The sequence below is a fragment of the Theropithecus gelada genome, chromosome 15 (assembly GCF_003255815.1).
Source record: "Theropithecus gelada isolate Dixy chromosome 15, Tgel_1.0, whole genome shotgun sequence".
Classification (NCBI taxonomy): Eukaryota; Metazoa; Chordata; class Mammalia; order Primates; family Cercopithecidae; genus Theropithecus; species Theropithecus gelada.
Genome location: NC_037683.1, coordinates 10,820,893 through 10,848,515, shown reverse-complemented (window position 1 = coordinate 10,848,515; position 27,623 = coordinate 10,820,893). Strand labels below are relative to the sequence as shown.

Genomic DNA, 27,623 nt, shown 5'->3' with positions numbered 1-27,623 from the left:
AGAATGGCGTAAACCCGGGAGGCGGAGCTTGCAGTGAGCCGAGATCCGGCCACTGCACTCCAGCCTGGGCGACAGAGCAAGACTCTGTCTCAAAAAAAAAAAAAAAAGAAAAAGAAAAATTACCCCGGCGTGATGGTGCATGCCTGTGGTCCCAGCTACTCGGGAAGTTGAGTTGGGAGGATGGCTTAAGCCTGGGAGGCAGAGGTTGCAGTGAGCTGAGATGGGCACCACTGTACGCCAGTTTGAGCAACAGAGCCAGACCCTGCCTCAAAAGGATAAAAATGAGCCAGGTGTGGTGGCTCACGCCTGTAATCCCAGCACTTTGGGAGGCCAAGACAGGCGGATCATTTAAGGTCAGGCGTTCAAGACCAGTCTCACCAACATGGCGAAACCCGGTCTATACTAAAAATACAAAAAATTAGTTGAGCATGGTGGCATGCACCTGTAATCCTAGCTACTCAGGAGGCTGAGGTGAGGTAGGAGAATCACTTGAACCTGGGAGGTGGAGGTTTCAGTGAGCCGAGATTGGGTCATTGCACTCCACCGTGAGAGACACAGTGAGACTCCATCTCAAAAAATAAATTTAAATTAAATTTTTTTTTTTTTTTTTTTTTTGAGATGGAGTCGCCCAGGCTGGAGTGCAATGGCACGATCTCGGCTCACCGCAACCTCTGCCTCCCAGGTTGAAGCGATTCTCCTGCTTCACTGTCTCAGCCTCCCGAGTAGCTGGGATTACAGGTGCCCGCCACCATGCCTGGCTAATTGTATTTTCAGTAGAGATGGGGTTTCTCCATGTTAGCAAGGCTGGTCTCAAACTCCTGACCTCAGGTGATCTGCCCACCTCAGCCTCCCAAAGTGCTGGGATTACCGGCATAAACCACCGCACCTGGCTCAAAAATTAATTAATTAATTAATTTTTTTTTTTTTTTGAGATGGAGTCTCACTCTTTTGCCCAAGCTGGAGTGCAGTGGCACCATCTCGGCTCACTGCAGTGTCCGCTTCCTGGGTTCAAGCAATTCTGTCTGCCTCAGCCTCCCAAGTAGCTGGGATTACAGGTGCCCGCCACAACGCCCAGCTAATTTTTGTATTTTTTAGTGGAGATAGGGTTTCGCCATGTTGGCCAGGCTGGTCTTGAACTCCTGACCTCAAGTGATCCACCCGCCTTGGCCTCCCAAAGTGCTGGGATTACAGGCATGAGCCACTGCACCCGGCCTAAAACTTTTTTTAAAAGAGGGAAACCAAAGTTCAGACAGGTGAAGTGCCTTGTGATCCAGAGTCCCTGGTTCCCAGGGAGCCTGTCTGGCCTTCCGGTTCTGCCACCACATGGCCCAGAGAGGCTGGGTGCTGGCTGAGAGCTGGCTGGGGTGCCCCCCTTCCCCTCTCCACCCAGACAGAAGTACTGGTGGGAACTGCACAGCCAAACTACTTTGTTTTATTGGATTTTGAGTAAAAACACGAACCATGTCAAAGTTTCCAGGCAGACTCCTAAAAAGCATTAGCAGATTTGGACCCAGGCAGGCCGGGGGACAGGGAGGTCCCTCTGTCAGGTTTTAAGGCGGGTGGAGCGCCGAGGTAGTGGGGGTTGGGAGGGTCGAGCCGTCACCTTGCTGGGTGTTTTGTCCTGGGTGTTGGGCTGGGAGGGTGGGCGGCCGCTGGAGGTGAACAGGGCTGTCAAAGCGTTCCGGGCGTTGATTGCGCACCGGCGGCTCACAGGTCGGGTGGTGGGGCTGGGGTTCTTGGCCGCCTTGTATTTCTGGATACAGAAGGTGCAGGTAAGGTCAGGGTCTCCTCCCTACATGGTATGCTCCTGGCCAGCAGCTACTTCCCCAGCTCTGGCTGAGACAGTATTAGTGTGCTCTGTGACCCTGCGTGATGCACTCAGCCTCTCTGGGCCAAGACTCTGGAGCTAACAGCCTCGCACTCAGCATCCCCTTGAACAGTAAGAGCCCAACCCCACCCCAGCTCTAATTTTCTCCCTGTTGGTGCAGGGGTGGTGTCTTGGGGTTGAGGCCCAGCACAAGAAGGGGTGGCCACTAGCCACCCAGATCAGCTTGGATACAACTGAGTCTGTGGCCAGGGGAGGACAGGGCAGGATGTCCAGCTCACCTGCAGGTTCTCAAAGTGGCCCAAGGACTTGCAGTGGGAGAGCTGTGCCCCTGAGTTGCTGTGATAGAACTTGTGGCAGATGCGGCAGACGTAGCCCATCACGGGTACCAGGAAGTCCACACCTGTAGGACGGGATGGCAGGGTCTGCACTCGCATCCCTGTACCAGCGAGGTGTCCCTCCCTCTCTAGGGGCCCATGTGCTCCCTGACCCTCTAGGCAGGAGTGGAAGAGAAGGCTTCCCAGCCAGAATGCCATGGCTGGAATCTGGGAGGGTCACGTGGAGGCTGGGCCTAAGGGCTGAAGCTCCTGCGGGTGGGCTCAGGGCTGGGGCCTTACCATATGCAGTATTGGGGCTGTAGGTCTCCGAGCCCTTCCACTCCTCTCTGGATATATCTCTGGACCTCATCTGAAAACATGCAAGCATGAGCCTCGGATCTGGCTTCCCCTAGACACCTCCCAGATGCAGGTCAGGGGCCTGGAGCCCACCAATGCCCTTGGACACACAGAATCCCCTTGATTTCCAGGAGGTAGTGGGTGGTGGTCTCTGAGTCTTTGCACATGGTGATCCTGCCTTCCAGAGTGCTCTTCCCAATCTATACTTTCTAGACTCTGTTCAACTAGCCTCCTCCTCCAGGAAGTCCTCCTGCTCCTACAGGGGCCATAATCCATGCCAGGTGTGCCCAAGATATCATGTGTCATCTGACTGAATCCTCATAACAACCCTATATGGCTACACCCATTTTACTAAGAAGAAACTGAGGCCCAGGGACATTAACTCACTTGTCTAGGGTTGCACAGCTGGTTTGCGGAGGAGCTGGGCGGGGAACCCTGTAGGTCTAAGCCATAGTTCACACTCAACCATGAGCCCCCTGCTAGCTCCCTAAGGTCCTATCCAATACTGCAGTGACCTTGGTCCTAGGGGGTGGGTTCAGGGGATCAAAGACTGTGCATTTCACCTGCTGGATGTCAGCCCCTTCCGGATGAGGTCATCTGACTCTGGCCATGTCAGCCCTAGCAGGCCTAGCAGTGCCCTCCACCACTCACCAGGCAAACAAATGTGGCTTCCAAGAAGGACAACCACTCCCGTTTGCTAAGCCCTTCCTAGGACCAAGCCGTGGGCCCTGGGTTTCCCTTATTGTCCAAGTTCAGATTGTTATTTCTGAGCAGAGGCAACTGAGGCTCAGAGAGGCCAAGTGGCTTGCCTGAGATGTTGTTGCTACTGAGCAAGGAAGATGGGCCTCATACTGCCCTGCCTAGGACTGCAGGCCACCCCCACAACGCTTCCTCCCCAGCCCCTTCATACCCCACTGTGACTGCCACAGCCTATAAGTAGCCCTAGCTGGCCCCTGGACTGTAACTGGGGCAGCCTCGGTGAGGGCAAGGACGAGGCCTTGGCCCTCATGGGTCCCTGCGTCCAGCACCAGGGCCTGACCCAGAAGACGCGCTCTGGAAACGTGTTAAACTGCAAAGAATCTGGCTGGGCACGGTGGCTCACGCCTGTAATCCCATCACTTTGCGAGGCCAAGGTGGGTGGATCACCTGAGGTCAGGAGTTCAAGACCAGCCTGGCCAACATGGTGAAACCCTGTCTCTACTAAAAATACAAAAATTAGCCAGGCGTGGTGGCGGGTGCCTGTGATCCCAGCTACTTGGGAGGCTGAGGCATGAGAATCACGTGAACCCAGGAGGTGGAGGTTGCAGTGAGCCAAGATCACACCATTGCACTCCAGCCTGGGCGACAGAGCAAGACTCCGTCTCAAAAAAATAAATAAAAATAGGGCCGGGCGCGGTGGCTCAAGCCTGTAATCCCAGCACTTTGGGAGGCCGAGACGGGCGGATCACGAGGTCAGGAGATCGAGACCATCCTGGCGAACACGGTGAAACCCCGTCTCTACTAAAAAATACAAAAAACTAGCCGGGCGAGGTGGCGGGCGCCTGTAGTCCCAGCTACTCGGGAGGCTGAGGCAGGAGAATGGCGTAAACCCGGGAGGCGGAGCTTGCAGTGAGCTGAGATCCGGCCACTGCACTCCAGCCCGGGCGACAGAGCAAGACTCCGTCTCAAAAAAAAAAAAAATAAAAATAAATAAATAAATAAATAAATAAATAAATAAATAAAAATAAAAACTGCAAAGATTCCAAGCTCCTCCACCTCCTCATTGATGGGAGACAGGGTAGCTGCGGCATTGGAAACGTGGACTCTGAAGGTTTCACTTCGTGCCATCCAATCTGATGAGATTCAGCCAGGATAGTGCTTGGTACACACGCCTGGAACATAGTAAGTGCTCAAAAAGATGTCTGTTGCTGGCCGGGCGCGGTGGCTCACACTGTAATCCCAGCACTTTGGGAGGCCAAGGCAGGTGAATCACAAGGTCAGGAGTTCAAGACCAGCCTGGCCAACATGGTGAAACCCCGTCTCTACTAAAAATACAAAAATAATTAGCTGGGCAAGTGACAGGCACCTGTAATCCCAGGTACTCGGGAGGCCGAGGCAGGAGAATCGCTTGAACCTGGGAGGCAGAGGTTGCAGTGAGCTGAGATCGCACCATTGTACTCCAGCTCAGGCGACAGAGTGAGACTCTGTCTCAAAAATAAATAAATAAATAAATTAATTAATTAATTAAAAGATGTCTGCTGCTATCAGCCTCACCATTATCATCACTATCATCTGACTTTTCCTTTGCACGCTACATAGTTTCCCACCTTGGTGCCTTTACTGATGCTGTTCCCTTTCCCTTCCTCCACACAGGTCCAAATTTCAGTCAGGCTTTGCATATTTTAACTGCCACTCTCTAGTCATCATGCATAATTACATAGTCATGCAGAAGGCAGTTGACAGTAATAATCAGTTGTGGCATGCATTAGTGCCCACAGATGCCAGCCCAGTGTCTGGCCTCCGGGAGGTGGGATGAGGTCTGTTCTGGGCTGGGAATCTAGCACGGAGCCAGCCTCCCACACCCTCCCCCGAGCACCTGCTTGCAGAGTTCCTCCTCAACCTCGATCTCTTCTTCATCCTCATCATCCTCTTCCTCTTCATCACCCTCAAAGCAACCCACAGCGTCCACTGTAATGAAGTGGTCCTCATCTTGGCCAGCAATCTCCTTCTCAAGCGACTTCAGCTGCCCAGGGAGCAGGCAAGGGGCTCAGGTCAGCTCTGAACAGCCAAGGGGCCATGCCCTACCCACCCCACCCCTCCCCTGAGAGTCTCGATCCCTCCAGACCTGCTGTGAGTTTGGGCTGGGAAAAACCTCAGCTTGCTGCATGGCCTTGGCCAAGGCTCTGTACCTCTCTGGGCCCATGTCCTCTGAGGGAGCTCGGGTTACCTCCTTGGCTTTGTCCTTATGACCCTGGGACTTCACGTGCTCCACAAACTTGCGAGGGGTTTTGAAGTAGCGGTTGCAAACGGTGCAGAATGGTCGCAAGGATTGTTTGGCGATCTGGAAAAAGGCAGGCCGACCAAGCAGTGTCCCCAGGTGCAAGCCCCCTGACTAGCACCCAGGCAGGGCCCGGCAAGAGCTCACCTCCCCTGGGCAGGCCCACCATATCTGTAACAAGCTGGGCTGTGCTCCACCCCTGCACTGGAACGTGGGCAAACACATCTCTTCGTGGTGTGGGTGGCTGAGAGATGCGATGGCAGATGGCAACACAGAGACAGGACAGACACAGAGAGAAGACGAGAGAGAGGGCAGCTGCCCAAATAACCCGTGAGCCCCATGGCTGAATGGCAGGGTGAGATGGTACCTGGCCTACACTGGACAGATGGGGAACCTGAAGCCCGAAGAAGAAACAAGACTGACTCATCCAGAACTGCATTGTGGGTTATGCGGGTACAGGGACAAAGAGGAACGTTTACTTTCCTCCTGGGGCTCTGTGTTGCCTGGCCTCTGCTTGGAGACAGCAGTGCGGGTGCCTCTGCAGCGTGCAGGCCCTCCTACCTTGTGGTCCTGTGTCCTGCGGTGTTGGATCAGGTCCCCCACGTAGTAGAGCTGGCAGGTGTTACACCAGCGCCTTGGTGGAGGCTCCCTGAATGACAACAGTCAAAGCAAGTACAATGTGAAGCCAGAAAGACAGCAGCTGTCTGAGAGTGCTCCGTAAGTGTAATGCCATTCCAATAGCAATTCCCACAGGATCTCTTAGGGAAGCTTAACCGGTTCTGGGCCGGGCGCGGTGGCTCAAGCCTGTAATCCCAGCACTTTGGGAGGCCGAGGCGGGCGGATCACGAGGTCAGGAGATCGAGACCATCCTGGCTAACACGGTGAAACCCCGTCTCTACTAAAAATACAAAAAACTAGCTGGGCGAGGTGGCGGGCGCCTGTAGTCCCAGCTACTCGGGAGGCTGAGGCAGGAGAATGGCGTTAACCCGGGAGGCGGAGCTTGCAGTGAGCTGAGATCGCGCCACTGCACTCCAGCCTGGGCGACAGAGCGAGACTCCGTCTCAAAAAATAAATAAATAAAATAAAAATAAAAATAAAAAAACACACACCGGTTCTGAGGTTCATCTAGATGAGTACTTAAGCAGAAATAACCCAGGAAACTTTAGGGGGAAGGGGAATGAAGCACTGGGGATGCCAACCTTTAAAATGAAAACCACAAACTACAATAGATAAAACTGTGTAGTGTGATGTACATCCTGACAGTGTATCAATGGGAAAGAATGGAAAGTCCTAACCAGGTTCAAATATTGGTAAGAATTCAGCTTTGCCAGCCTGGGCAACATGGCGAAACCCCTTCTCTAGCAAAAATACAAAAAATTAGCCAGGCATGGTGGCTTATGCACCTGTGGTCCCAGATACCCAGGAGGCTGGGGTGGGACAATTGCTTCAGCCTGGGAAGCAGAAGTTGCAGTGAACTAAGATAGTGCCACTGCACTCCAACCTGGGTGACAGAGTGAGACCCCCATCTCAAAAAACAGAATTCAGCTTCTGATAAATTGGTATTGAAAAGCATAGATTATACAACAAGTTATGTCAGAACAATTTGTTGTCTACTTGGAGAAGAAAGGCCTTCTGCTTCCACCTTCCACCTTACTTGAAAATGAATTCAAGTGAGTCGGGCATAAAAATAAAAACCAAACACTTTGAAAAAGGGAGGCCAGGCACAATGGCTCACACCTGTAAACCTAGTCCTCAAGGCAGGAGGACTGCTTGCGCCCAGGAGTTTGAGACCAACCTGAGCAACATAGCAAGACCCCATCTCTATGAAACATAAAAAACATTAGCTGGGCCGGGCGCGGTGGCTCAAGCCTGTAATCCCAGCACTTTGGGAGGCCGAGACGGGCGGATCACGAGGTCAGGAGATCGAGACCATCCTGGCTAGCACAGTGAAACCCCGTCTCTACTAAAAAAAAAAAAAAATATATATATATATATAAAACATTAGCTGGATTTGGTGGCACATGCCTATAGTCCTAGCTACTCAGAAGCTGAGGTGGGAGGATTGCTTGAGCCCAGGAGGTGGAGGCTGTAGTGAACCATGACTGTGCCATTGCACTCTAGCTGGGGCAACACAAGACACTGTCTCCAAAATAAATAATAAATAAATAAAAAGGGGGCCAGGCACAGTGGCTCATGCCTATAATCCCAGCACTTTGGGAGGCTGAGGCAGGAGGATCGCTTGAGCCCAGAAGTCCAAGACCAGCCTAGGCAACATAGTGAGATCTTGTCTCTACATAAAATAAAATTAGGCATGGTAGTGTGGGAGACGGAGGTTGCAGTGAGCCAAGATCGCGCCACTGCACTCCAGTCTGGGCAACAGAGCAAGACTCTGTCTCAAAAAAAAAAAAAAAAGTATCTGAATCAGTGAAAATAAGGACTCTCTATAAAATAGGCAAGTATACAATTTTTTCATAAATTTTAGGGGGCACATAACCCCCCTGTCCACTGAGAAAGCGCTGTAAGAGCTCTACTGGGGAGGGCTGCTTAGAGACAGAAAGTGTTCGTGTTGTCATGTAGCATGAATCTGATTTTTATTTTTAAAGATTGTATAAATCCAGAAAGGATCACAAGAAGAACTAGGTCAAAATGTAAGCAGTGTTTATCTCTGGGTAATGGGATTATGGGTGATTTTTATCTTCTTGTGTGTCTGTGTCCTTGTATTTTCAAAACATTATATAATGAGCGAATTATTTTTATAATCAGAAAAAAAATTTTTTTAGTCAAAAAAGGCACATCAGCCACACAGTGAGAGTACCAGGTTTTAGGTTTTAGGATTTAGGGACACTTACTGTCCTCAGTAAAATCTTCTTAATACTGCTGCAAGCAACAAAATCACTTTAAAGCAGCTTGCTCCAGAGGGCAGCACTGCTGTGGAATTTTCCTTTTTTTTTTTTTTTCGCTCTGTCGCCCAGGCTGGAGTGCAGTGGCCGGATCTCAGCTCACTGCAAGCTCCGCCTCCCGGGTTTACGCCATTCTCCTGCCTCAGCCTCCCCAGTAGCTGGGACTACAGGCACCCGCCACCACGCCCGGCTAGTTTTTTTGTATTTTTAGTAGAGACGGGGTTTCACCGGATGGTCTCGATCTCCTGACCTCGTGATCCGCCCATCTCGGCCTCCCAAAGTGCTGGGATTACAGGCTTGAGCCACTGCGCCTGGCTGGAATTTTCCTTTCAGACACAGTTTTGTAAAGTTTGCATTTTTTTTTTTTTTTTTAAGAGATAGGGTCTCGCACTGTCATCCAGGCTGGAGTGCAGTGGCATGATCAAGGCTCACTGCAGCCTCCACCTCCTGGGCTCAAGCAGTCCTCCCACCTCAGCCTCCTAAGTAGCTGGGACTACAAGTGCACGCCACCAGGCCTGGCTAATTTTTTATAGTTTGTAGAGGCACAGGTCTCAGGATGGGCTGGTCTTGGACTCCTAAACTCAAGCAATACCCCCACCTCAGCCTCCCAAAGTGCTGGGATTATAGGTGTGAGCCACCATGCCAGTCTGGCTCTATTTTTTTAATGTGCATTTTGATCTCTGTGAGAGAAAAACACAATAAATGAAGAAAGGGGGTGGGGAGAGAACATGGTCATCAAACAGGTGGACACCTTGTGCCAGTGTCATGTCTGAGGCTGCCCAGAAATGGCCAAAGGCCGGGCATGGTGGCTCACACCTGTAATCCCAGCACTTTGGGAGGCCAAGGCAGGCAGATCACGAGGTCAGGAGATCAAGATCATCCTGGCTAACATGGAGAAACCCCATCTCTACTAAAAATACAAAAAATTCGCCGGGCATGGTGGTGGGCGCCTGTAGTCCCAGCTACTCGGGAGGCTAAGGCAGGAGAATGGCATGAACTCAGGAGGCGGAGTTTGCAGTGAGCCGAGATCGCGCCACTGCACTCCAGCCTGAGCAACAGAGCAAGACTCCGTCTCAAAAAAAAAAAAAAAAAAAGGCCAAGATTGGGGGATCACATGAGGCCAGCAGTTCGAGACCAGCCTGGGGCAATGTGGTGAAACCCCCTCTCTACTAAAAATACAAAAATTAGCCAGGCATGGTGGCATGCCTGTAATCCCAGCTACTTGGGAGGCTGAGGCACGAGAATTGCTTGAACCCAGAAGCAGAGGTTGCAGTGAGCCATGATCATGCCACTACACTCTAGCCTGGGTGACACAGTGTGACTGTCTCAAGAAAAAAAAAAGAAAAGAAATGGCAAGGGCTTATTTCACAGCACCTGCCCTATGGGCTTTGAGGAGGAAAGAGACGGGCACCCCCCCAGCTAGGGTATTGGGATCCAGCCTTCAGCCCCATTCCTGGGAACACTCCCCCCCCCCCCACCTTCCATGGGGAAATGTATTTCCATGTGATTTGGGTAGAGCTGGCCTGCCTAGGCCTAGCCAATCAGAACGCCCCATCCCTGGCCAGGGGATTGCTTCAGAAACGTGCACATGACCACAACCAAATTAACCAGCATTTCCCCTAGAAACTGTTCTGCTACTGCAGACACAGGTGACTGCCCTTCCTTGGAGGTCACTGTGCAGGGAGGCTGGGGCTGTGGGTACCTGGTGCCCACTGTAGTAAGAGATGGAGCCTCTCTAAGAAATGGTATCCCCTGGGTCCTGCTGTATATCTTGCCTTCCCACTTACCTAAGCCAGAAACGTTGCTCCTTTTTGCTCAAGCTAATTTCTGTCTTACAGAAATTAGAATTTTTGTCACTTACAACCGCAAAGAACCGCCACTGATGCAGGAGGACAGTATTGATGTCTTTGTGTTGGGGACCAAGGTGAGGTGTCGTAGGTAGGGACTGGAGGGACTTTTTACATTTTTGTTGTTGTTTTTGAGATGCAATCTCACTCTGTCACCCAGGTTGGAGTGCAGTGGTGTGATCTCAGCTCACTGCAACCTCCGCCCCCGGGTTCAAGCAATTCTGCCTCAGCCTCCCAAGTAGCTGGGATCACAGGCATGCACCACCATACCCAGCCAACTCTGTATTTTTAGTAGAGAAGGGGGTTCCACCATGTTGGCCAGGCTGGTCTTGAACTCCTGACCTCAGGTGATCTGCCCACGTCAGCTTCCCAGAGTGCTAGAATTACAAGCCTGAGCCACTGCACCTGACCATAATGTTCTTCATGGCCTCGGGGCCAAGTAGGATTCAAGAGAAGACTTCATGGAGAGAGATCATTGGGAGAGGGTTTGATAAATCCCCGACACCTGAAGTTTGTTAACAGCTTGTGCTAAGTATGTCTTTTTAGTTTCCTTCTGTGTCACAAGATCTATTTTTATACAAACAACTCATTCTGCAGATGCAATTTTGAATCCTGTTTTACTCTGACATTGCATCACCTTTCCACATTATTATAAATTCCCCAGTTATCCTATTTGTTCATTGTTCCATGAGCTGGGCGGGCTTTTTCACCATCTAACCAATCCCCTACTTTTGAGTATTTTAGATCATTTCCCGTTAGCTTTTTTTTTACCATGATACTAATAGCAAAGAACGTCTTGGTGAGTCATCATTTTCCTGTGTTTATGATTATTTCACCCAAGTAGAAAACCACTCAAGGAAACTCTTCTCAACGTGAGAAACAGCTAACAGAGACGCAGGCTGCAGGCAAGCGGAGGTCACCAAGAGCCCTTCCTGTCCCCTCAGCCCCACCTGGAAGCTTCAAATCGTGACCTCTGTAAAATCAGGACAGAGCCCGTGACCACTGACTCAAGGGACCGTCCAGCCTATGAAAGTGTTTGATTTGCCCTCCATAGGGTTTGTTTTGTTTCAATTCTGAACTAGCTGTTAACATTTTGAAATTGGGAGATTTCACATACAAACCTGGATTTCTGGATTCTTCTTAAAACTAAGAGATCTGGAGCTGAGAAGCAGCTGTCTCATGAGACAGAGCCTGTGTCCCAGCTGTTGCCCTAGCTAACATGGTCCTGCTGCTGAGATGACACGTCCCAGCCCTTGCACACCTTTACAACTGCCCAGAGTCCTGAAAGCACCTCCGGCTGCCCACCAGGCCTTCCCGCCCCAGTCTAGTTCCAGATCCCAGGAGGGCTGAAGTTTCTGATTAAACAGGCCCTCATGACAATGAAAGGGGGAGACACAGGGAAGCCCTAACCTCCAACCACAAAAGAACCTGATCCTCAGCCTTGTCACCCCACAGTGGGGTCAGCACACGTGCCGCAGGGGTCAGGGGTCTGTGCCACAACCTGTCCTCTCCCACAGGGATGGTCACACTGTCTCTGTCTAGAGGGAATCTTAAGAGACTGTCATGAATTCCTGTACTATATCCCTCACCAAGCCATGTTACAGGCAGGGAAAACTGAGGTTCAAGGTCACACAGTTAACAGTGTGAGGAGGCCTGGCTGGCGGCGGCAATGCTTAACCCAAAGGTAGACCCTGCAGACGGCAGATTCAGGCCCTGGCTGACGAGACCACCTCCCCACAACGCAGAGCTTCCACGATCCCCGACTCACTCATCCTCTGTCTCCAGGACATCCCGGGGCACGGGCAGCAGGGACAGGAGGCAGGCTTGGCTCATGTGCTGGATCTCCCCTAGCCGCTGCTGGTGCTGAGGCTCTGACATGTGGTCCTGGAACTCCTGCAGCAGGAGGGAGTGAGGGATGGGCCTGGGGTGTGAGCCCGGAACAGTGGGCAAGGCTGGGGCCTCGGGAGGCAGATCCCAACCTCATCACTGTGAGCCCATTTCTCTCACCACACATTTCTCTCTTGTGTAGGCTGGAGCAGGCACGATAAACTGAGACACAGGGCACACACCAGCCCAAGCTTCTGCCCCTCCCAGAGAATGTGTGAGTGCCTCAAAGACAAGGAGCAGCCTGGTTAGCATCCAGGTCTCCAAGGCTCTGCCAGGTGAGGCACAGAGTAACACAGCTCACAGCACAAGAGTAGTAATAATACAAATACAATGCGATCATGATTACTGCTACACTCACTTTGGGCCAGGCCTGTGCTCAGGACTCCAATGTCACGTTGGTGACTCCCCAGAACCACCCAGTGAGGTAGATTCTAAACGTTTCTTTCTTTCTTTCTTTTTTTTTTTTTTGAGACAGAGTCTTGCTCTGTCACCCACTGCACTCTGGAGTACAGTGGCATGATCTCAGCTCACTGCAACCTCTGCCTCCTGGATTCTCCTGCCTCAGCCTCCTGAGTAGCTAGGATTACAGACGCACGCCACTGCATATTTTTAGTAGAGATGGGGTTTCACCATGTTGGTCAGGCTGGTCTCAAACTCCTGACCTCGTGATCCGCCCACCTCGGCCTTCCAAAGTGCTGGGATTACAGGCGTGAGCCACCGTGCCGGACCCTAAACTTTCCTTTGTCTGATGCAAGAGGAAATAGGCACGGGGTGGAATTCGCTTTCCAAGGTCCCCCAGCTACTCAGAGCCGATACGAACCAGATCTGCCTGACTCTAAAAACCTGCTTGAGCCCAAGAGGTAGAGGCTGCAGTGAGCTGAGATGATGCCACTGCATTCCAACCTGGGAGACAGAGTAAGACCCTGTCTCGAAACAAAAAACAAAAAAACAAAACCACCAAAACCTGCCTTCTTGGCTGGTCAGGAAATGTTTCCCAAGCAAATGCATGGCTGCTGGAGGCAGGGCCCAGTGCAGCCTGAGGCAGCCTTGGGAGGGCAGGCTGCGCACTCCACACAAGCCCCACCCCTCCCCACCCTTATCTCCTGTATCAGTACCTGCTGGCTGGAGCAGCTGGCCTTGCAGATGTAGCAGAAGAACTGGAGGGCCTGCTTTGAGGGAGTGCTGGTAGCTGCAGGGGTGGAGGAGGCAGAGTCACTGGGGCGGGGCACAGGTGTCAGGGGTACAGTGCTAAAGGCCCGGCTGTCACTGCTCTGCAGAATGGTGACCTTCAGGGAGCCCCCAGCGCCCCATACCTGCATGGGGAGTAGAAACTGAGCTTCTACCAACTGTGTACTTACAGTGGGCCAGCCCAGCATTCGACATCTACCAACATTGTCTCATCAGATCTTCCTGACGATGGGGAAACTGAGGCTCTGAGCTGTTAGGTGACCACCCCAGCTTACACAGCTAGAAAGCACTGCAGTCGGGATGCGTACCCAGGTTGGCCTAGAGTACCACCCGTCCCACCCCTTGTATGACAGATGGGGAAACAGACTCATAGAAGGGAAAGGGTTTGCCCACAGTTATGCAGAGCTGGGACCCAAACCCCACAGAGAGGCTTCCACTCTGTGCTCTCTCCATGAGGGCAACATTACCCATGCAAGACTGGGGCTCTTGCTTGGGGACGGGCAGGCTGGAAGGGATGGATGTGAAGACAGCACAACAGCAAGAAGGTCCCATGCAGACCACTGTCAAGCCCAGCCTGGTCTGTCCCCCCATCCTAGGCAGAGGGCTGTCATCCCATTTCACAGCGGGGGAAACACAAGGAGGCCCTGAGGTGGCCTGGGGCAGAAAGAGGCCATCCCACCCTGCTGGGCTCTGTGGCCCTCACACTGCCACATCAGGGCCTCTACCCACCCCTGGCATCTCTCTCGCTCTGTTTTCACATTCTCCCACATCTAGGCCACTGGCCGACTCCTTCTGGATCTCTTCCATGCTGACTTGGGTGCCCACAGGCTCCGGCAAGGTCTTTTCCATGCCTGAAATGACAGATGTGCTCTGTTTCCCAGAGTGCATCTCCCACCCCAGGCCCAAGAGCTGCTTTCTCCGTCCGCAGCCAGAACCTTGAGGCCCCCAGCATGGATGACCCTGGACCTGGGTTCCGGGCCTAGCCATCAGTCCCAGGCAGCACCCAGTCAGGGGAGGAATGAAGGGTCTGGGCAGAGCTGTCCCGTCACCAGACCAGCTGGAAGCCAGTGCTCACTTACCTCCACCAGCTTCTACTGCATCAGGTGGCATCTCCAACCCGCAGACATGAACCACAACCGGTGTTTGCTCTGGAGCCAGCACCGACACCTGTGGCTGGGTCTGAGGCTGCTCATGGGTTTGCTCTGGTGGCTGTACTGGCACTTGCACTGGAGGCTGCTCCTGCGGCTGGACCCTTGGCTGTGCTTGTGTGTGGACCTGTGGATATGTCTGTGTCTGGGCCTGCTTCTGCAGCTGCAGGTGCACCTGCCTTGGGGGCTGTGAACGTGCCTGGGGCTGCAGCCGCTTCTGCAGCTCTGCCTCCTGCTGCAGCTGCACCTGCCTTGGGGCCTGTGAATGTGCCTGTGGCTGTACCTGTGGCTGCATCTGCTTCTGTAGCTCTGCCTCCTGCTGCAGCTGTGGCTGCACCTGCTTCTGTTGCAGCACTAAGTGCTCGGGAGAGGTCTGTGTTTGTGCCTGCTTCTGCAGCTTTGGCTGCACCTGGGCGTCTGTGGGTGGTATCCGTGGCTGAGTCTGTGACTGCACCTGGGCCTGGATCTGCAGGACCCGTGGCTGGAATCGTGGCAGCACTTGGGCTTCCAGGGGCTCAGGCAGCAGGTCTGGTGTCTGTGTCTGTTTCGGTACTGTCATCCGGGCCTGTGGCTGGGCCTTCGCCTGTAGCTGCCCTGGAGGTTCCTTCTCTGTGGGTTCTTCTGAGCTAGGAAGGATCAAAAGAAAATCCCAGTCATGTCTTCAAAGAGGCCCCAGGGGCTCCCAAGGAAGGCCAAAACTAGGCGGAGCATGGTGGCTCCCATCTGTAATCCCAGCATTTTGGGAGGCTGAGGCAGGTGGATCATTTGAGGTCAGGAGTTCGAGACCAGCCTAACCAATGTGGTGAAACCTGGGATTACAGGTATGAGCCACCATGCCCAGCCCAAGACTGTTTCTTTTTTGTTTTTGTTGTTGTTGTTATTTGTTTTTTTTTTTTTTTTCTGAGATAGAGTTTAGCTCTTGTTGCCCAGGCGGGAGTACAATGGCACGATCTTGGTTTATTGCAACCTCTGCCTCCTGGGTTCAAGCAATTCTCCTGCCTCAGCCTCCTGAGTAGCTGGGATTACAGGTATGCACCACCACACCCGGCTAATTTTGTATTTTTTTTTTTTTTTTTTTGAGACGGAGTCTCACTCTGTGGCCCAGGCTGGAGTGCAGTGGCCGGATCTCGGTTCACTGCAAGCTCCGCCTCCCGGGTTCACGCCATTCTCCTGCCTCAGCCTCCCGAGTAGCTGGGACTACAGGCGCCCGCCACCTCGCCCGGCTAGTTTTTTGTATTTTTTTAGTAGAGACGGGGTTTCACCGTGTTAGCCAGGATGGTCTCGATCTCCCGACCTCGTGATCCGCCCGTCTCGGCCTCCCAAAGTGCTGGGATTACAGGCTTGAGCCACCGCGCCCGGCCCTAATTTTGTATTTTTAGTAGAGAAGGGGTTTCTCCATGTTGGTCAGGCTGGTCTCAAACTCCCGACTGCAGGTGATCCACCCACCTCAGCCTCCCAAAGTGCTGGGATTACAGGTGTGAGCTACCGCACGCAGCCCAAGACTCAGCTTCTAATGCTGGCTCTACCACTAACAGGCTGGGGAACCCCCTCTGCCACTACCACTGCCACCCCTGCCTTTGCAGGGCACCCAGGCCCAGGTCAGGTCTTCAGCATCAGTTACCTCCTCAACCTCTTGGCTGGCGGCTCGGACACCTCGCAAGGCTCAGGCTCAGGTGCTACGGTGCATTTTTCCTTGCCGATGTCCTCTGGGCAGGGTGGTAAATCTTGGTCTGGAATGGAGGCATGAGCGAGGGAACTCAGATGTTGGGGAGAGCATCTCTGACCTCCATGAGATAGGGCCTGGGCTTCCCACCTTCCCACCAAGAACCCCAGCCTCCCACACTTGCCTCTATCACCTGCTGACCCGCCCACCGGCCCCGCCCCATCCATGTCCCTCTGAAGGGCCAGCAGCCTCCCTCCCTCACCTTCTGGTGTGTCCATCCCGGGCTCTGCGGCTTCCTCAGACCCCTCTGGGGGGTCTGACTTGTCTTCCACAGGCATTGTCTGAGAAGAAGAATCCTGCTTCCTTTCAGAAATTATGTTGACATCCGATACCCGCCCCATCAGTACCCCCTTGCCCAAGGGCAGCTGACCCCATCCTCCAGAGGATGATAGGCCCCAAGGACCTCTGGTGGGCCTGGCCCCAGAGCTGCCGAGTGGATGATCTTAGTAAAAATGTCCCGGCAATGGTGTCTAGGGGACTCTACCTAGTTGTCTGTTAAATAAACCCAGGTTTGGAGGACACGAAGCCTTCTCCTGGCCACGGTGCTACCTCCTGACCTGACTTCCCACCCAGTTTTCCACGAAGTAACCAGTGGGGTCCTTCTTTTTTTTTTTTTTTTTTTTTTTTGAGACAGAGTTTCACTCTTGTGGCCCAGGCTGGAATGCAATAGCACAATCCTGCAACCTCCGCCTCCTGGGTTCAAGCGATTCTCCTGCCTTAGCCTCCCAAGTAGCTGGGATTACGGGTGCACGCCACCACACCTGCCTAATTTTTGTATTTTTAGTAGAGTTGGGGATTCACCATGTTGGCCAGGCTGGTCTCAAACTCCTGACCTCAGATGATCTGCCCGCCTCGGCCTCCCAAAGTGCTGGGATTACAGGCATGAGCCACCGCACCTGGCCCAATGGGGTCCTTCTTAAATGCAAACCTGATCATGTATCTTCTTTCAGGCTTAAAGCCCTCCCATGGCTTCCCGCAGCCCTGGTGCATGCCCTACGCCAAGCCTGAAAACCCTCTGCACACCCACCCCTTCCCTGCACAACCTGGCCTCTGCACACTCCCTGCCCTGGCCATGCCCCGGCAACCAGCCCTCTCTGCTTATCTCCCTTGGCCTTCTCTCTGGTCAAGCCCCAGGCCCGTCCCTGACCCCAGGCTTTCACTTAGAGCCTCTCGCAGGAAGCCCTCCTGACTCCAGAATGGGTTCAGAACCCACTTCCTTTTCGTGGCATTTCTGTATTCTTTTTTTTCTTCTTCTTCTTTCATAGAGTCACTGTGTTTCCCAGGCTGGTCTCGAACTCCTGGGCTCAAGTGATCCTCCTGCCTTGGCCTTCCATAGTGCTAGCACGAGTTGTCACACCCGGCCTCCACAGTCTTAATTAATTGGTTGGAGCATTATTTGCATTAATATCTCTCACCGCCCTCCCCATTCCTGTCCAAGACCTCAGGGAGGGCCAGGCCAGATACGTCATCTGCACCAGGGAGTCCCCTGCAGGGACTTCCAGATGTCTGCTAAATGAACACACAGCTCTCTCTGGCCAGTTCCAGGGCACCCCAGGAGGCCACCAGAAGCCTGCAGCCTCCCTCCCTCCCTCCTTCCCTCCTGCTAAGCCCAAGGAATGAGCACTGAGCAGGGAATGGCAGTCTGGACATATCAGGATTCTGCCCTTCAGAAACTACCCAGCTGTCACCCTGCACGACACAGGCACCAGCCTGAGAGTCAGGAGGCCTGGGCTCTGGGTCCACCTCGACAGCTGTGAGACTCAGGACCAACCCCACCCCAATCTCTGAGCCTGGGTTTTTCCATACGTGAAAAAATGAGGGCAGGACAGGTTAGACACTAGACCAGATCTGTGATAAGGTTGGAGGCGGGGCCGCTCGCTGGAGGAAAAGGCATCACCTCCAGAAGTGGCGTTGCCCCTGCCCTGGAATGCACCCAGGAGCAGTGTGTGAGGGAGGAGCTGCGGGGACCTTCAGGGACAGGACAGTCTAGGGAGGAGGTGAGCCCTTTGCAGATCTCCTGCTTATGCCAGGAAAAAGGTAAACACCTCTCAAACACATAAGGAGCCAGGGGGCTGCGGGCTGGAAACTATAGCCCCGGCAACAGCACATAGCTTAGGATTTTATAGCATTGTTCTACCCCAGTTACATTTCCTATTGTTTGTTTGTTTCTTTGTTTGTCTGAGACGGAGTCTCACTCTGTTGCCCAGGCTGCAGTGCATGATCTCGGCTGACTGCAGCCTGTCTTCCAGGTTCAAGCGATTCATTCTCCTACCTCAGCCTTCCTGAGTAGCTGGGATTACAGGCACCCGCCACTAGGGCCCAGCTAATTTTTGTGTTTTTAGTAGAGACGGGGTTTCACCATGTTGGCCAGGCTGGTCTCGAACTCCTGACCTCAAACGATCTGCCCTCCTCAGCCTCCCAAAGTGTTGGGATTACAGGCGTGAGCCACTGCACCCAGCAATTTCTTATACTTCTGTGAATGGCAATTAACTTAGATAGTTTTTAGAATGTCAGGTTACGATATGTTTCCTTTCAAAACAAATGTAACAGAAAGGAAGTTCACTCGTTTCAAAGCCATGCTCTCCCACACAGTCGCCCCACAGCCTCGGGAGAGCAGTTGAAACTGGCCGGGCTGAATTGAGAGGTCAGTATCAGAAACACACCAGATTGTGAAGATTTCGTAGTTTTTAAAAAAGGAATGTAAAAAGTCTTATTTTTTATATTGATGACAGGTCGAAATAATAGTTTCACATGGGATTGGGTTAAATAAGTTAGTAATATTAATTTAGCCCATTTCTTTTTTGCTTTATAAGGTGGATACCAGAAAATTTTAAATTACATATATGGCTTGTATTTTATTTCTACTGAGCAGTGCTGAATTATTATTATTATTTTTTTTTCTTTTGAAACAGGGTCTCACTTTGTCACCCAGGTTGGAGTACAGCAGTATGATCGTAATTCACTGCAGCCTCTAACTCCTGGCCTCAAGCAAACCTCCCACCTCAGCCTCCCAAGTCCCTGGCATTACAGGCATGCACCATCATGCCCCGATAATTTTATTTTTAATTATTAATTTTTTGAGACAGAGTTTCACTCTTGTTCACCAGGCTGGAGTGCAGTGGTACAATCTTGGCTCACTGCAACCTCCACCTCCTGGGTTCAAGCAATTCTTCTGCCTCCGCCTCCTGAGTAGTCAGGATTACAGGCGTGCACCACCATGCCCGGCGACATTTTTGTAATTTTAGTATAGAAGGGGTTTCGCCATATTAGCCAGGCTGGTTTCAAACCTCTGACCTCAGGTGATCCACCCACCACGTCCTCCTAGAGTGCTGGGATTATAGGCATGAGACCCCAGGCCCAGCCACACTGATAATTTTAAAAGAAACATTAAGCTGGGCACAGTGGCTCACGCCTGTAATCCCAGCACTTCGGGAGGCTGAGGTGGGAGGATCACCTGAGGTCAGGAGTTTGAGACCAGCCTGACCAACATGGAGAAACCCCATCTCTACTAAAAACACAAAATTAGCCGGGCGTGGTGGCGCATGCCTGTAATCCCGGCTACTCGGGTGGCACATGCCTATAATCCCAGCTACTCGGGAGGCTGAGGCAGGAGAATCGCTTGAACCTGGGAAACGGAGGTTTCAGTGAGCCAAGATCCCACCATTGTACTTCAGCCTGGGCAACAAGAGCGAAACTTTATCTCAAAAAGAGAAACATTAAGTAAATGGTAGCATTTGTGCATGGCAAAAATCCCTTCAGTGATACAAGAATCTTTGAAGTTTGGGAAACACTAAACAAGTCCATTCCTGCCCCCTCATTTTACAGATGAGGAAACTGAGGCATAAAGGGAGTGTGACCTGTTCGAAGGCCCAGGCTGAGCCAGAGAGAGGAAACTGAGGCATAAAGGGGGTGTGACCTGTTCGAAGGCCCAGGCTGAGCCAGAGCGGATGGCACTGGGGCTGACACCCAGGGTCCCCTCCCGCCCACTCCCATCCCCACCTGACCCACCCCAGCCATCACTCACCTTTCGATTGGGGGTGGTAGAGGAGGAGGTCCGGGCCTGTTTCTGGGGGTTCCGTCCTGAAAGGTTGAACTGGGAGGGGTTCATGGGGACCCCAACAGGAGGAGGTCCCAGCAAGGACTGGCGAGTGGCCTGGGGAAAGAACTGTTGCAAATTTGGAGTGGCCAGTTGGGGGGGTGTGAGGCTGGGGGTTGTCAGGCTGGGGGCTGCGAGGCCTGGGGATGCCATGCCGTAGCCTCGGAGGTTACCTGCAGGCAAGAAGTGAGGAGAAGAGGGGTCACACTGTGGTCAGGTAGCAGAAGGGAGGGTCAGGTGTCAGTGCCCCAGAGCATCATGGGAACATCCCAGATAATTGAAAGGGACCTTCCCACCCAAGGGCAGCTGAAGGGAAGAGACTAGAGCTCAGGCTCAGTCTCACCTTGGGCAACTGGTGGTGAAGGAGGCTTTCTGCCCCAGCTAGGGGTGGGGGTGCTGCCTTTAGCATTCCCCAAAACCCTGCTCACCCTCAGGCAAGCTTTAGAGTCTGCCATAGAGTAGGTGAGAGACTTAGCACAGCCCACAGGGAGAATCAGCAGGAGGGCTGGTCCCTGGGATAACAGGACACCCACCCCTACCCCCACCAGCTACCCTTTATCAGCAGCAACTATGAGCCAGGCACTGTGCTAAGCCCGTTCCTCACACTGCCTCAGTCCCTCGGCCCAGCAGGTATCAGGGTGGGTGTTACTTCTCCCGATGACAAAACAGAGACAGAGTGGAGGTGCAGCTTGCCCAGGGTCTCTATGAGGGGCACCGCCATCCACCTACTGCCCCAGCCAGGATTCTGGGGTCTTCCTCATTCCTCCCTCTCTCTGCCCTATCCCATGCAAGCCATCCCCAGATCCTATCAACTCTGTCTCCTATGCCTCTTCCCAATCTGATTTTCCTGCTCCATCCCCACTCCCACTCCCTGCCTCCTCCCAAAACCGCTTGATCCTTTGCTTGAATTCCAGCCACAGCTTTTGCACAGGATGGCGGCAGTCAGTCATCTTTCTCAAACCATATTCTAAGTTCATCTCTCCCTTCTGCCCAAACACTTCCATAGCTCCCTGCTGCTGGGCAGCAAAGGCCATTCCTCACTGCATGGTCTGGCCCTTCCCACCTTTCCAGTCTCCTTTCTTGCCATTCTCCCCACATGTCCCCACTATATTGCAGTCACATGTCCCTGTGCAGTCCTTCAGACATCCTGCCTCAGGGCCTTTGAATGTGCTATTCCCTCTGCCTGGGCTGTTATACCCGCTGACTCCCATTCACCCTTCAGACCTCCCTATAGGTGTCTCTCCCCCAAGAGACCTTCGCAGACTGTGTCCCCAAAGGCCCCAGCTTCCAGTTCTAGGACGAGCTACATACTTTCCTTGTCTGCTTTTTTTGTTTTGTTTTGTTTTTGAGAGGGATTCTTGCTCTATTGTCCAGTCTGGAGTGCAGTGGTGCGATCTTGGCTCACTGCAACCTCCACCTCCCAGGTTCATGTGATTCTCCTGCCTCAGCCTCCCAAGTAGCTGGGACTATAGACACCCACCACCATGCCTGGCTAATTTTTGGATTTTTAGTAGAGACAGGATTTCACCATGTTGGCCGGCTGGTCTCAAACTCCTGACCTCACGGTGATCCGCCCACCTCGGCCTCCCAAAGTTCCGGGATTACAGATGTGAGTCACCACATCCAACTCCTTGTCTGCTTTCTGCTTCACATCATCTAACTCAGCTCTGCACCTCAGGGGAGGCCCAGAGCTTGGGAAGTATTTAAGGGATGAAAGGCAGTTGGAACTCTTGCCCCAGTGCTGGGATGGGAAGCACAGTGGTTAAAGCTTAAAGCATGGGTCAGCTGTGCTGTGAGTGCTGGGTTCAAATCCAGACTCTACAGTACGAGCTCTGTGACCTTGAACAAATCAGTTCCCCCTGCTTAGCCTGATTTCCCTGATCTGTAAAATGGGGATAATAATTGCACCTGCCTCACAATGTTTTATGAGGATTCAGTGAAATATACAAATGTGCCTGGTACATAGTAAATGTTCAATTAACATTAACTTGAAACAAATACATATATACATATATGCAGAGAGCCAACCAGCTCTTAAAAACAGTAAGACAAAAGATGAAACAACCTAAAAGAAAAATGAACAAAGGACATGGACAAGTCACAAAAAGAAACAAAATGTTCAACAGACAAATATAAAATGTTCAACTGCACTAGCACTCCAAGAAATGTCAATTAAAACATTCATGACATAGCTTCTTTTTGCCAACCAACTTAATTATATGTATATATACGTTTATATATATATAAAAAAAGCATATAATACCCAGTGTTGCCGTGGGCATGGTGAGACCGGCAGTGTCATACGTGGCTGGTGGCATTGCAAACTGGTCCAGTCCTTTAGGAAAGCAATTTGGCAATACTTATCAAGAGCCATAAAACATCCATCCCCCCTGACTCAGTGAGAAAACACTCTCAAATATCATATTCATCCCAGGGTTACTTAAAACAGCAAAAAAAAAAAAAACAAAAACAAAAAAACCCAAAACAAAACAAAACAAAAAATAAAAAAAAGCAAAAGAAAGAAAAAAGCAAAAAAAAAAAAAAAAAAAGGAAAGAGCCAAACAGCTAAGAAGGTTTAGATAAACAAAGGCATAGCCCTCTGGTGCAATATTAAACAGTTATTAAAAATAATCTTAACACAGATGATGAAATCCTATGGTAAACGATCAAGCCATTCTATTCAGTGAAAAAGAAACAAGGTACAGCCTGGGACTTATATCAATCGCCATCATCAGATACAAATCCCCAAGTCTGTGCCTAGAAGAAAAATGGGATGAAACAGACAAATATGCTGACTGGTGGTTTTCTTCAGGTGGTGAGTGAGTCAACAGATGACACTGCGGGTTTTCCTATCCCCACTTTTAACCTTTTTCCCCACTTTATTTTTATTTTTATTTTTATTTTTTTTTTTGAGACGGAGTCTCGCTCTGTCACCCAGGCTGGAGTGCTGTGGCCCGATCTCAGCTCACTGCAAGCTCCGCCTCCCGGGTTCCCGCCATTCTCCTGCCTCAGCCTCCCGAGTAGCCAGGACTACAGGCGCCTGCCACCTCGCCCGGCTAGTTTTTTTTTTGTATTTTTTAGTAGAGACGGGGTTTCACCGTGTTAGCCAGGATGGTCTTGATCTCCTGACCTCGTGATCCACCCGTCTCGGCCTCCCAAAGTGCTGGGATTACAGGCTTGAGCCACCGCGCCCGGCCCTTTTTCCCCACTTTAAAGAGTGTGATTTTTATTCTTGTGTTTGTTTTTGAGAAAGGGTCTTGCTATGTTGCCCAGGCTGATCTTGAACTCCTGGCCTCAAACAAACCTCCTGCCTTGGCCTCCCAAAGAGTTGGGATTACAGGCATGTGCCACTGCACCTGGCGAAGAGTGTGATTTGTTTTCTTTTTTTGAGACAGGGTCTTGCTCTGTCACCCAGGCTGGAATGCAGTGATGCAATGTTGGCTCACTACAACCTCCGCCTCCTGGGTTCAAGCAATTCTCATGCCTCAGCCTCCTGAGTAGCTGGGATTACAGGCGCACGCCACCACACCCAGCTAATTTTTGTATTTTTCTCTTTTCTTTTTTTGAGACAGGGTCTTGCTCTGTCACTGGGCTGGAGTGTGATCTTGGCTCAATACAACCTCCACCTCCCAGGTTCAAGCAATTCTCCTGCCTCAGCCTCCTGAGTAGCTGGGACTACAGGCACACATCATCACACTCAGTTAATTTTTGTATTTTTAGTAGAGACGGGGTTTCACCATGTGAGCCAGGATGGTCTTGATCTCCTGACCTCGTGATTCACCCACCTCGGCCTCCCAAAGTGCTGGGATTACGGGTGTGAGCCACTGCGCCTGGCCTAATTTTTGTATTTTTAATAGAGACAGAGTTTCACTATGTTGCCCAAGCTGTTCTCAAACTCCCAGACTCATGTGATCCTCCCACCTTGGCCTCCCAAAGTGCAGGGATTACAGGTGTGAGCCACAGCCCATGGCCGAAGACTGTAATTTTTTAAACGGGAAAGAAGAAAAGGAAAATGTATATGTATATGTGGCAGGTCCCTGTGTGTGGTTCTCTCCCTACCTACCTGCTTATCATTTTTAAGTCAGTTCCCAGGACTGTCCACACCCATGTGGCCCTGACAGGTCCACAGAGTGACCACCATCTAATCAATACCGACTTGTTATGTAATCTTGGGCACATGACCCCCCTCTGGGCCTCAGTTTCTTTGTCTGTAAAATGGGATTGTGGTTGTACCTCTATTTAGGGGGTTATCAGTAGAATCAGGAGCATCATCTTGGCTGGGCACAGTGGCTCACACCTATAATCCCAGCACTTTGGGAGGCCAAGGCGGGTGGATCACCTGAGGTCGAGAGTTCAAGACTAGCCTGGCCAACATGGAGAAACCCCATCTCTATTAAAAATACAAAAATTGTCTGGGCACGGTGGCTCACGCCTGTAATCCCAGCACTTTGGGAGGCCGAGACGGGCGGATCACAAGGTCAGGATATCGAGACCATCCTGGCTAACACGGTGAAACCCCATCTCTACTAAAAAATACAAAAAACTAGCCGGGCGAGGTGGCAGGTGCCTGTAGTCCCAGCTACTCGGGAGGCTGAGGCAGGAGAATGGAGTGAACCCAGGAGGCAGAGCTTGCAGTGAGCTGAGATCCAGCCACTGCACTCCAGCCTGGGTGACAGAGCGAGACTCCGTCTCAAAAAAAAAAAATATATTCGCTGGGTGTAGTCACGGGCACCTGGAATCCCAGCTACTCGGGAGGCTAAAGCAGGAGAATTGCTTGGACCGGATGCAGGAGGCGGAGGTTGCAGTGAGCCAAGATCACACCATTGCACTCCAGCCTGGGTGACAGAGCAAAACTCTGTCTCAAAAAAAAAAAAAAAAAAAGGAGCAGCATCTTGGAAGGAAGAGCTGAGACTGCTCTCCATATTGGGAAATTGAGACAAAGCCACAGGCTTAATGCACAGGGCTAGAGACAACCACTCAGATATCTGGATGGTCAAGACGCCCAGGTGTCGGCCCAGCTTAGCCACTGCTGATGCAGGGCAAATGATTTCCCTTCTCAGCTTCCTCATCTGTCAAATGGCATCTAATCTGAATGTGAGTGAAGTGTGCTGAGTACCAGCCAAAGAGCCAGCACCGCCGCCAAGGACACACCTCTGTGATCAGACAGATCTGCATTCAAATTAGCAGCTTAGGGACTTTCACCTCCTGGAGCCTCAGTGTCCTCATGAGTGAACTAGGATGCCAAGAATAGCTCCCTCTGAGGGTTGCTGGGTGGAGTTGAGACAGTGCAATGGGCTGCTGGGGAGCTACACTAAAAGAGACTGAGAAGAGGCCTGGGGCCATCCATACCTTGCAACTGCTGTAAAAGCAAAGCTCTCTGCAGCATGGAGCCGTTGAGGAGGGAGGCTGAGTTGGTGCCCTGGAGATTCAGAAGCGGCTGCTGTGGCTGCTGTGCGGGGAGGCCCCTGTGTGTTGGGAGGGGGTGTCAGAGGGTTATTTGAAAAGTCAGACTTTCCTTCTTCCCCGAGACCTCTCACCTCCATTCTCCGCCCCACTCTGTGGTAGACAGAGGACCCCTTGGGGTTGGAACGGGTGATCTCCAGGACTCAAAAGGAGATGGCACTGGGAAAAAGGATGGGGATCGGGACCTCCGAGACATGGGTCTGAGTGGCAAGGCTGAAGCCATCGCCCCCGGAGGCGGAACTCACCGGCTCACAGTCATGGGCAACGGGGCCTGCGGTGGGGACTGCTGGAGCAGCTGCTGGAGCTGCAGTAACTGCTGCTGCTGCAATTGCTGCTGCTGGAGCTGCTGCTGCTGTAACTGCTGGAGCTGCTGCTGCTGCTGCTGGTTGAACATGATGGCTAGGGGCAGAAAGCAGAGTAAGGCCAGGGGTCCCCACTATGGGTCAGGCCTGCTCCCCTTCCATCCACGGCTACTCTCCGAAGCCACGGCCCGCGAGGAGCTTTCACAGCTGCACTCCCAGTCCTGCCAAGAGCCTGCCACACTCGCTTGGCCCATCCTTCCAAGTTACCTCCAATCCCGCCAGGGGCAAGATTCAACCACCCTACTGCCAATGCCCCCCAGACACTGCCAACAGCCCCTCCTTCAAATCCCTCCCTCTCTCCATTTCTGGCGGCTCCATCCTCCCACACTCAGCCTCAGCCTCTCTCTGCGCCCATCACTTCCCCACTCACACCCCCTTTTCAATACCGCAACCCTCTCCCGGCCCCGGGTGTCAATAACATCGGCACCTGTCCAACCCCATCACCGTGGTCCTGAGCCCCGTGGGACGGCTTCTCCCCACCATCGCCACCTCCTCGAGCCCCACTCCACCCGCTCCCACCCCGCCAGCCCCCTCCTCCGCAGACACAGCCAGCTCGCGCGCGGATCCCCACGATCCCGCCGCCCCCAGCCCCGCACCTCGCCTCCCCGCGCGCCCTCAACGCTCAAGTCGCCCCCACGGGTGGGCCGGCCGCCCAGCGCCCACACTCCGGGCGGGCGGCTCCGGCCCGCGGGTTCCCGGCCTCCCCGCGGCTTCTCCGGGGCCTGTGGGCTCCTAAGGCCCAAATATGGGCGGGGCCGGCCAGGGCAGCGCCCTCTGGGGGACGGGAGGTCCAGGCGCCACGAGCCGCGCCACCCGAGTCCGCCCAGTGCACCAGTCACGCTGCGGGGGCGGCTGCGGAGCGCGAGCAGGTGCCAGGGGGTCCTGGGCGGCACACACCTTCCGAACCGCGTCCTCCGCATCGCGAAGGGAAGGCTCGAAGACTAAGGTCCGTCTGCCGCCCGGAAGGGTCAGCCATCCCGCGGGGGCATCGAGGGGGACTTCCAGAAGGACCTGTTCCCAACCGACCTCCCTGCGGCCGCCGCGGTCCTGCGATCCTGGGGCCCCGCGCGGGGCTGCGGTGGGAGAGGGCGCGCAGTTAGCGGATGTACATTCATTCGAGGGACCCAGGCCAGGCGAGAGGACGGCCAAGGTCTTACAGTCCGGCAGGAGTTTGCCCACGGAGGGGTGGAGGGGGAGTCCACCTCAAAGTCCTTTCCCAGTAAATTTGGCTAAGGAAGGAGTGGGTGAGGAGGGTCGAGTCCAATTATCAAAAAACAACCCTAGGGGCTGGGCGCGGTGGCTCCCGCCTGTAATCTCAGTACTCTGGGAGGCCGAGGCTGTAGGATCGATTGAGCCCAGGAGTTCGAGACCAGCCTGAGCAACACGGTGAAATCCCTCTCTACAAAAAATACAAACGTTAGCCGGGTGTGGTGGCGGGCGTCTGTAGTCCCAGCTACTCGGAAGGCTAAGACAAAAGGATCACTTGAGCCCGGGAGGCACAGGCCGCAGTGAGCTGAGATCCTGCCACTGCAC

At 52.7% G+C, this 27,623-nt stretch overlaps 1 protein-coding gene across 8 annotated transcripts; it reads right to left on the bottom strand.

The window, feature by feature from the left end:
* Positions 1–1,410: 1,410 nt before the first annotated feature.
* CIZ1 (CDKN1A interacting zinc finger protein 1) lies at positions 1,411–27,623 on the bottom strand. Of its 8 annotated transcripts, none has more exons than XM_025358659.1 (18): positions 27,117–27,623; positions 25,974–26,127; positions 25,615–25,730; positions 22,529–22,600; positions 20,194–20,438; positions 16,372–16,465; positions 16,068–16,176; positions 14,378–15,072; positions 14,028–14,149; positions 13,226–13,423; positions 11,992–12,116; positions 6,038–6,125; positions 5,643–5,720; positions 5,426–5,539; positions 5,075–5,221; positions 2,443–2,512; positions 2,107–2,228; positions 1,411–1,753 (listed from the first exon to the last, which is right to left on the bottom strand). In XM_025358659.1, the coding sequence occupies exons 2-18, from the start codon at positions 26,120–26,122 to the stop codon at positions 1,544–1,546; spliced, it is 2,754 nt and encodes a 917-aa protein (XP_025214444.1). In that variant the 5' UTR covers positions 26,123–26,127; positions 27,117–27,623; the 3' UTR covers positions 1,411–1,543. The 8 variants fall into 8 exon arrangements, with proteins under 8 accessions (XP_025214444.1, XP_025214447.1, XP_025214446.1 ...); XM_025358662.1 differs by lacking the exons at positions 5,643–5,720; positions 27,117–27,623 and adding an exon at positions 26,687–26,844 and having other exon boundaries at positions 14,378–14,573; positions 14,730–15,072; positions 16,372–16,450; XM_025358661.1 differs by lacking the exons at positions 5,643–5,720; positions 27,117–27,623 and adding an exon at positions 26,687–26,828 and having other exon boundaries at positions 14,378–14,573; positions 14,730–15,072.

Bases quoted from the DNA above. Each gene is read 5' to 3' on its own strand.
- CIZ1 (XM_025358659.1), bottom strand. From the start codon at position 26,122: ATGTTCAACCAGCAGCAGCAGCAGCAGCTCCAGCAGTTACAGCAGCAG. The intron at 15,073-16,067 runs GTAACTGATGCT...GATCCTTCCTAG, and splicing joins CCAGCCAAGAGGTTGAGGAG to CTCAGAAGAACCCACAGAGA. The intron at 5,540-5,642 runs GTGGGCCTGCCC...GCCTTTTTCCAG, and splicing joins CCCAGCTTGTTACAGATATG to ATCGCCAAACAATCCTTGCG.